At 43.5% G+C, this 10,225-nt stretch overlaps 1 protein-coding gene across 1 annotated transcript in view; it reads right to left on the bottom strand.

Annotated features, from left to right (window-relative positions):
- KCNK1 (potassium two pore domain channel subfamily K member 1) overlaps positions 1–9,905 on the bottom strand; it is a 31,844-nt gene extending 21,939 nt beyond the window's left edge. The window contains exon 1 of the mRNA XM_054630345.2: positions 9,166–9,905. Within this exon, the coding sequence (XP_054486320.1) occupies positions 9,166–9,520 (355 nt within the window). The 5' untranslated portion in view covers positions 9,521–9,905. The remainder of the gene's footprint in view (positions 1–9,165) is intronic.
- Between the last annotated feature and the right edge of the window lie 320 nt (positions 9,906–10,225).

The raw sequence follows: 10,225 nt of genomic DNA on the forward strand, positions 1-10,225 counted from the left end.
AAGGAAAAGGTCTATGCAATTCTTGTACAGCATACGGCTGGGAAAATAGCTACTTTGACTAACATACAAAGCAGAGATTCCAAGGCCTTCCCATATTAAATAAAACGATCAATTTTTAAGGCTTTTTTCCCCTTTCTATGGAGAGAGATGTTTGGACTTCTATAATGAAGTCCCCAGGAGTTAAACATCCAAACTAATTTTTAGCAGATCTCTGGACACATTGCTACTTTCTGAACATGAGGTTTTTTCCACTTTAAAGCCACATACAGTAGAGTCTCAGTCTATCAGGAAAGAGGTCAAATCAGATTTTTGCCTTGTGTTTGCATTTGGTGACTCTGAAGTAACATCTTCTTTTCAAACTATATTGTAAGCAAAAGAGGATACCTACTCTAACTTGCTTCTGGACTTTGGTACTAGTACTGCATGTTGCAATGTTTGAGGCTGCCAGTCACTCAACTGAGCAAAACAGGTGTTCATAGTGTGCCACATAGTTTTAAAATATCAAAGAAAGTAGAAGACCAAGTGTCACATAAGAGAAAATTCAATACAGGCTTTAAAATAAAATCATACCTAAGTCCCATTCCAGTCAGTGCTGCATCATTTGAGATTTTCTGAAGGATTACTTTTGCCTCTTAATGCTGAGAAATCTTCTCATACGTGGAAATAATTATAGTTTTAGTACGCATTTCATAGAATCATAGAATGGTTTGGGTTGGAAGGGACCTTAAAGATCATCTTGCTCCAACCCCCCCTGCCATGGGCAGGACACCTTTCACTAGAGCAGGTTGCTCAGGGCCCCATCCAAACCTGGCCTTGAACATTTCCAGAGATGGGGCCTCTATAACTAAATTCATCTCTCATCCTGCTTATTGGGAAAAAAAACCCAAACATGAGCAATGATGTGTCTTAACCTTTTATTTCAGTATCTAATTCTGGTTGGTCTCTCTTTTACCTTAAACCCACTTATAGGTCTAGTCTTAGAAACCTTCTGTGAAGAAGCTACTGTTAAAGAATTTAAGGTTATTCAGCTGAGTCAATTAAACAGTGTTTAAATAATTGAAAGACACAGAAGGAGGTACTCATACTGCAAGGAAAATGAAATTCATTTTAGCCTTTTCATTTAATTTTGAGCTATTTTAAGCATATTCAGAAAAAAACCTCAATGTGTCAGACATGAAATGCATGAGGAACAAAATATATGACAAAACCCCATTCTCATAGCACCAATCCTGCACTTGCAATGATATTAAATTACGCTTGAAAACATTCTATACAGAGATTCTGGTCAGGCCAGAAGTTTTCAATTTGTGGTTAGAGGCAGAAAGCCTCTACTTGCTGTTATCATAACAGTCTGGACACACAATTTGCAGGAGAAAAATGGAGTTCTGCTGTAAAGTTTCTAGCATTAAATAGTATGCAACTTTGTCACAGGGCACAGTCTCAATTTCTCACACACAAGCAAAGGGTACTTGGAAGACTACAGGGCCAGCTTGCTCCACTGGCAAAACCTGTTTCCCAGCCCAACCTGCAACTGGCATTTCCCTGGTTCCTCAAAGATGATGTGATAGCTTCCAAAGCTGCTGCAGTGACTGGCACAGAATCAGTTTGGAGTACAGACCATGGTAATACTCAGTTAGTAAATGTTTGGAGTCTGGTGACAGCTGGTGTACCGCTTGGATTCATATGTGCTTTTCCTACAAGGATGCTGGTACATTCTGTTTTCAGAGATGAATGTGTATCTTTTCCTTTCCAATCCATATGTTCTTCCAAGAGGCACTTGGATACTTTTGCGAAGCACAGCCACTTGAAAAGCTCTGCTCCATTGATTCCTTTTAGTGCTGCTCTTAACCAGAACCACATTGCTGTTTTGACCTCATAAAAAACAATCTGTATAAGGTTTAGGCAGGTTCTTCCATGAAAAAGATGGCTGGTACATTTCTCCTAGACCTTCTGGGTCACCATCAGTAACTACTGTAGGTCATCAGTTGAATTCCATACAAATATCCTAACTCTCAAGCAGCTGAGGTCAGACCCAGAGAGGCACTAGGTATTTAGGTAGCCAATTCCCAAGAAACTTTTTATTACTTTTCTTGAATCCTGAAGGCATCAAAACTCTCATAGGAATCTTAATTTTTCCTCAAAATGCTAAACTTCTACTTCTTCACAGGGCAAGAAATACTCTTGTCTTCATACGGTTTAGTAGCTTGTAACCTACTTTATAATTAACCAGGAGCAGTGACTAAAATAGACATTAGTCCATAGATATGATGTTACTCTATTTAAAAAACTCCACAGATTCTTAAAATGATGATGCAGTGGGCCAAAGTGAAACAAGGGAAGAACCAAAACCAACAAATAAATGAAAACAGGAGAAACAACAGGTTTAAAAGACCTTTAAAAATTATATTCAGATAAAGTGAAAATCCTACCAAGTAATGGCCAGGAACTGCAGGATTTGGTTGTTAAGTTTTAGAAATCCTCCTCTGAAAGTATACATGACTTTTAACTTAGGACTTGATTTGGAGATGTCGGTAGAATAATAATATGAATTCCGGCTTTACAAAAGGGTTGAAACATAGAAAATGTTTAATGAAAGGCAGTTTTGCAGGAGATGACTCTTGCTTTCAACTGTTTGTGTTTCAGCACAGGAGGAATGACCCTAGGCCAAACACAGAAGGACTAGAGGCAGCAGTTGCAGTCCTTCACCTGCTGAGAGCTGCTGGTGGGCCTCCTCATCATTGGCAATTTAGCAAGGCAAGAGGAATTGGAGGATACAGAAGTGAGGACAGAGTGTGTAAGAAAGACATTCCACCCATCAGCAGCCAGCAGTGCTGGTAATACAATAATACAGTCTTGGTAATCCATGGCTTCCCCAGTTTCTGTCAGGAGATGTTTTTCCTACTCACTGGCCAGTAAAGAAGGCCAAATATTGGTTTAGAGTGACTCAACGCCCTTTGTTTCAGCAAGCACAAGCAGGATTTTTGGCTTAGCTGACTGCTCTAGCCCCATGAGAAACCAGGAACTACCACCCTGCCTGGAACACAAGACAGGGAGACACCCAGATTTCCTCTCTGCCACTGCTTACTGCAGTAGAAGAAAACAAGACCTTTGTCCTGGGCATACAAGAGATAACGTGTCCAATCTGCTGGCTGATCTCTGTTACTCATCTCTGGTAACTGAGTGCCTTCTGTCCTGAAGTCCAGAACCTAATGCCTTTCTCAAAAATGTTTATTAACATGGATTTTGACAAAATACAGGGGTTTTGGAGATATTCACATCACACATTTTTGGTATGTGTATTTTGGTATGTTTGCTTGGTTTTGTGTTTTCAGGGGTTTTTTTCAGTTTGCTTGGGCTTTTTAAGTTGTCAAGTCCCCTCTTTTCTTGTTGTAAATGTGATTTTTTTTTTCTTTTTTACTATTTCATCGAACTTTCCCATTATTTTGTGTTGTAAGGCAGAGATACCAGAAGCATCCAAGCTATTTTCTCAGAATGACTCCATACATACTCAACTTTCAGAACTTTCCTAGATGGTGGTCTTTTTGTCTCTTCTTCCTAAGGAGTTCTAGAAAACCCTAGTTCAAATCCTTGTACTGAGAATAACATTATGCCTAACTCAACTGAAATCTCCCACATCCCAGGAGACAGCATCTTGACCCTGGGGCCAGACTAAAATATGACAGCAGCAAATCTGGAACTGCTCCATGGGTATAGAATGAAGGAACTTCCCTTGAGAAGAAAGCAGACACACGGGCAGACAAAATGACTCTTTGACTTTGTGTTTATAGCACTTAATGCAAGAGGTAGGATGCCTGGTTCCAGGACAGTCTATTGATCTGGAGGCCTTGGGGCCAGTAGCTGTGATTACCTTGTCCCAGAAAACCTTGTAGGCTTCAACCACTTGGCTTCAGATCCAAACAGTTAGCTTATTGAATGTAATCCTTTTCCTCTGGCATCTTTCTCAACCTACCTTTGCTCTTAGAATGTCTCCTGTATAAAAACCACTCTGTTGCAGAGCACAGCACAACCTCCCTTTGCTTCCGAGATCATCCCCAGCAAATTACCTTTTCCTGTAGATGTTATTTCCAAGTAACAAACAACTCTTAAAAGAAAAACAAAGTTCCCAAAGTTTGGCATCCTTACCCTGGTGAATAGCTGCAATTCATCACAACAATTTAAATAATCTATGAGTGCTGCAGTCAGAGCAACAGCACAATGGAGCTTCAGTGTTCTGCTGGAGTCAGGGGTGACTACCAGTGAGACAGATCTGAGTTTAATCCATCACCAAGTTTGTATATTTTCAGATAAGAGGCAACAGAGACTCTTATGTCAGGTCTCTAGACAGACATTTGGTATGAATTATGAAACACATTTATTTGGTGTGTATTAATGAGATAATACAGGCATCACCAGGGACACAGCCCACATATTCTGACAGCAGCAAAAATAACATAAGCATTTTACATTGAATTCAAGCATGGGACAGAAAACCTTGTTTTCCCTAAAGCCTCTGTAAACTGTCCTCTTATTTATTATTTATTACCTTAAGTTATATTCACATCTTTCTATACAGGTTTGAGAGAACCCAGTAGTTTCTTCCACCTGAAGATGTACCTCTCTACTCTAAGAGCCTACAAACCTTATGCTGTCTTTGTAATGCTCCATTGTGATGCTTTCATGGCCTTCACTCATCTTCTATGGATTTGTTCAGATCTGTAATGCAAACTAAATATGCACTGGATGTGGGGCCTGTTCCCCTGAGGGAGAAGAAAGGCAAGAAAATCAAGCACTTGTGAGAAGAACATGAAGAAAATTATGCAGACTGCAGGCTTCTCTTTCCCTGGTCTCTTCATACAGAATGCACTTTCTTTTGCAGTACATCACAACCTCACAGCCTGCTACTTGTCATAAATAAAGGCATAGTTTAGTTTCTCTTGCAAATCATCAGTAGCAATGCTTATGAGAGTTAGATCTAACAGAGAACACCCTTATAAATCAAATTATAGATGCATTAACTCCTCATACAGCTTGGCAGTTAAATAACTTGAATGCAAAACTTTTCCTGAAAGCCATATTGTATCTTTACTAGCCCTTCAACCAAACACTTTCAAAGTAGCAGCCTCTGCTCAGCATTTATCTGCAACTACTGAATTACTACTGCTCCTTACTCCATTCAAAATACAGCGAGCAGAACCCCAAATTCAGCCCATTGTGGATCTTGGGTGATGGTCTCTGAATGCAGCACAATACACCCATGCTCAGCACCAACAATGAGATTGGTACAGGCTAAATTTCGGAGAAAACGCTGCTTTCACAAACCACTTTGCAGACAATCATGTTACAGGCTTCAGAAGTGGTTGAATACAGACAATCCTCCCCTCTCTCACTACCTTAACTCCTGTGGTTCAAATGACAGGTCAGCTGACCTCAATCAAAAAATTTAAAGCATGTGTTGCCATCGTAGAAGAGGCAACTTCTCACCTTTCCTCTGCAAATCCCTACATCAGGACAAGGCTATCTTCACTTCCTTCTAATGGGTATCTTGCCAACCCTATCACAGCAGAGAAGGATACAAAGCAGCTGTTCCTCAGCATCCCTCTGGTGTCTCAATGTTATATAAAACCTCCAGCCATACTTGTAGGTGGCAAGGCTTGCAGATGAAGGCAAAAATACTCAAAGCTGGACAGTCAGATTAAGTCTTACAGCCCGTTTGTATAAAATGCCATGGAATATCCTTGCACTGAGAAGACTCTTTCCAGAAACAAACATAAAACTACAGGCCCCAAGTTCCTAAACTGGCAGCTCCTTTCCCTCCCTACTTTCCTTCAACAAGCAGAAGTCAGTGTACTTTTCATATCTGTCAACACAACCAGTATCAATTTCCTTGGTTGCTTCATTCTGCTTACAACTCGTGTAATGCAGTATTTCCATACTGTACCAATATGGGATAAGATGTTAGACACTGACAGCACACCAAGATGAGTGAAAACACCACCTGCAAGGGTGAGCGCAAAAAATTATTTCATTTTTATTGTTAGAAATAAAAGACTTTAGTACAGATGGCACCACAACAAAGCCAACCAGAAAGAACTGCTTCAGCATAATGATTTGATGGCATCTAGCACTGAGACAAGCAGACCATAGATGTGTGTCAGATATTAATTACAGGGCATTTCCAAGGCAGATACTACTTAAATGCACACAACTGTATATTCTTAGTGTTTAGTTGTCAATTTTTAATGACCAAAGTGCTTCACCTTACACATTGCTCATATGGCATTCTGCACAACTGCTTAAGTTGCATAGGGAGGAATAAAGGCAGAAGAGAAACTTGCTACCTGTCACTGCTACAATCTGCTGAAGCCTCACCACCAGTCCATTTCACTGCCCTTTGCTTGCCCGTCCTTCAGGCAGCTTGTGACAGTCCTGTGACAGCCCATGTGCACAGCAACATTAATTGCTTTCAAGTAGCAATTTGCCTTATTCTGCAATCTCCTTTAAGATTTTTTTTAATTCATAACTGGCTTTATCATTTTCTTCATGGATTTTTAGTGAGTAAGAAGCCAAAGACTATAATAAGGACAGGAGGGAACAAGAAGAAAAGTCAGGGTAGCCAAATTTAAACACTTCCCCACGTGCTTTATATAGAAAACTGAAAGGCTAGGAAAGAAGCCTTGTCGTCTGTACAAGGGGTAGGTGTGCATTTATTTACATATGAGAGACAAATAGAGTCAGCTGAACATACGGAGCATCCAGCTGCTCCCTGGAATTTCAATTACACACAGAAACAACCCTCAGCTGGCACCACCAGTAGCAGGGTTCTCTTTTCTGCTTTTGCCCTTACTGTACTTGGAAAAGGGAGGGCATTTCAGGTGTACACTTTACAACAATACAGCATATTTTCAATGTTTTAGCACTTCTGAACAACTGTTTGAGGTGGCCAATCGGGTTCTTGTGCTTGTCATCGCTTTTAATGACCATTTCAAGAGACTTGAAAGATTTCTTGCACAGGTGCAGAGTCAATTGAGGGGAAAAAATGCACCTCACCAGAAATACCTGTGCTATGGGGAGAACTTGAACAAGCATTGGAGGTACTGTACTGGTCTGGATTTATACTTGTCTACTTGTACAAACTCTAATTTATATTAAATAGGGATTAAGAGCAGCTGAAGGCCACTGCATAAAACAAGAAACAGATGGATTTGGTTAAGAAGGGCCCAAGTCAAAGGACTATCAGACACAGAAGGAAGTACCACCACTTGATGCCTAGTCTACCACATCAGTGATGACTGGATGACCTCAGTTTATGAAGCTCACAGAAATAACAAAACTCACCTCATGCATGACAGACCTCCGGGTTTTCTGCACACATGCCACGTAAGTGGCATTTTCTAAAAGGTTTTCCATTTGGACAATGGTACATTGAGTCTTCTTCCCTGGCAAGGTCTCTATGATCAAGCCAGCTAAACATGCAGGGCCAGCTTATGCCTTGCCCTTCAGCAGACATGCAGTGGGAAAGAGATATCCCTGCCTGAGCAGTACTACTCAAGCCAAACATCCTTAGCTGTGCATCAGCAGGAAGTGGTAAGGTGTTACCAACTCAGACCCAGCCCCACTGTCCCAACTGTGAACATTTTTTGACTGAGTCCTTTAAAAGAAAAGTAGGACCTTTTTTCATTCCTTTTTTATTATTATTATTTTAATGTGAGTTACTACACTACAGAAAAACTAATTTGAATATAAAAATAGCTCTTGGACAAAATAATTTACATTTTATAGTACCTAACAGTACAACTGATTAGAGATGAAAAAAGCAGGTCAATTCAGCTCCTTAAGTTTTAAGTGCTTTATAGCTTTACTGAAAGAAAACGAAAGAAAAAATTTGGGTGCTGAAGTACTATCACAGTTCTATGCTTTTTTCATCAGCAGTATTCCTATAATGTTGATTAATGCCTGGAAATTTATTCACTGAAAGCATTTAACTGCTTTAAGTGTGTAACTTTCTCTCTTCTTACAAACTCTAGTAATTAAGAAGTGGGGAGGGGAGGTGTTGGGGGGGGACACCCATAACCCTGTCCTATTCTTTAAAAACACAACTTCCTTATAACCCTAGTCTGTATGCTCAGTGGCAACTATTTATAGGACAAGCACTGCCTGTTTGAGATCATTCAGGAAGCACTAACTTATGAACAGGTAAGCAAATTATTAAATGTCATTATTAGTATCAGCTGATTAAATTTCCCATTATAGAAAGAGTGCTAACTTGGAGGCAAGGAGGAAAAAAAAAATAAAGAAACAGTGCATCTTTTATAGCAATATCAATGTACCGCCAAGACACAAAGCCCTCTCTGGCTGGACAAATTTTGGGGTGATTTTTTTAAAGCTTTTCTTATTTGACAAGCCCTTATTATTTGTGTCAGTGACTTGCATTCAAATCACCAGAACCCAGCTTCCCAGCACAAATGCCTGCACTCATCCTTTAGAAGGCTGTTCACTGTGATGGTATGTGAAATGTAACTACTGTAAAAATAAGTGTTTGTAGAAACTATGGTCAAAGGAACGTTTCCTCGAGTTTTTCAAAACACCAATACAAACTGCTATCTGGAAGAAAGGCAGCATTATCTTTCAATCACTTATATGCAAATATTAAATGGAAATTGACAGTAAAACATGAAAATGAAATTTAACTTCAATATAACCGGGTTAGCAGCCTATCCCCGTTCATCCCTGTGTGTGTATCCCCCCCAGGAAAGAATCAGCCAGGAAAAAAAAAACCACCACCAAAGGAGAACGCAAAGGAGTCACCTCTAGAAGCATTTAAAAGTTCAAAGAAAGAACCGGGCATCTCGCCGGATTTTCGAGACCGCCAAGGATTTCAGGGTGAGGGAATGGGCAGCCTGGCTCTTGGCGCCGAATTCACGGGGGGTCAGTGATGGGTGATGCACCCTGACAAAACACGCCTGTGGCACAGGAGAGTTTGGGAAGGGGGCTCCCTCCAGAGCCCCCCTCACGCCCAGGGCCGCGGGGCCGGCGGTCGCTCCGTGCCCCCGGCCGCGGCCCGCAGCCCCGGCTGCCCCACACCGCCCCGGCCGCCGCCGCGGGGCCCTCGGGGGTCCGGGCCTCCCCGGAAGGCCTCCGGCAGCGGGAGAAGCGCCTTTGCCTTACCCGTGGTGGAGAGGACGGTGCTGGCGAAGAAGAGGGAGGAGGTGAAGTCCCAGTTCCAGTTTCCCGAGGCGTTGCTGAGCACCGAGACGCCGTAGTTGCTGGCCTCCAGCACCCGCACCAGGAACTGCTCCAGCTGCTGCTCCGAGAGGCAGGCGTGCTCCTCCAGGAAGCGCTGCTTCAGCTTGCCCAGCTCCTGGCGCAGCAGGTCTTCGTAGGGTAGCTCTACCGATGAGAAGACCACGGCGCCGAACACCAGGTAGAGCAGGTAGCCCAGCACCAGCAGCGCGAAGCACCAGGCGGAGCGGTGCTGCTCCACCAGCCGCACGCAGGAGCTGCCCGCCAGCGACTGCAGCATCTTCCCGAGCCGGGGCCGCCTGAGCCCCGGGCCGGGCCGGGCCGTTGAGGGGAGCGGGGGCTGAAGGAAACAGGGAAGGGAAGGGGGAGTGCGGCCGGCGGCTGCCCCCCGAGTGGCCGCGGGCTGACTTGGAGGGCGCGGAGCGGCGCTGATGTGGCGCTCACGTGGACGCGCGGCGCAGGTACCGCGGCGGAGGGAGGGACGCAGGCAGGGAGGAAGGGCCTCCCCCCTCCTCCTCTTCCTCCTCCTCCTGCTGCTCCCGCCGCCTCGTGCTGGGACGCGGGCGCTTTCTCTCGCTGCTGTTCCCTGTGTCCGAGTAACGCGTGGAATCCCCCCCTGGCGCTCCGAGAAGCCACCCGAGAGCCTCCCCCCGCCCTGCGCTGCGGCGGAGGTTTATTCCCCTTTCCGCACAAAAGTCTCTAGAGATTTCCTTGCCCCGCTGCTCCCCGCCCCCTGCGGTGAGAAACCCCCAAAACAGCAATTCCTTCCACTATTTGTTGTTATTATTTACTTATTTATTCATTCATTCACATTTCCACGCAGCATAAGGTGACGCAGTGTGAAGCGGGAGGCTGACTTTCATAAAGTGCAGGACGAGTTCAAGGAGAAACCCCGATGTCAGGTGTTGAAGTCCTCCTTCAAGTCTGTAACTTCAAAATGGGGCCTGTCTGGGGGTGCGGTTTGAACCAGGCGACCTCTAGCAGC

This window comes from Agelaius phoeniceus, chromosome 3 (genome assembly GCF_051311805.1).
Source record: "Agelaius phoeniceus isolate bAgePho1 chromosome 3, bAgePho1.hap1, whole genome shotgun sequence".
Lineage (NCBI taxonomy): Eukaryota > Metazoa > Chordata > Aves > Passeriformes > Icteridae > Agelaius > Agelaius phoeniceus.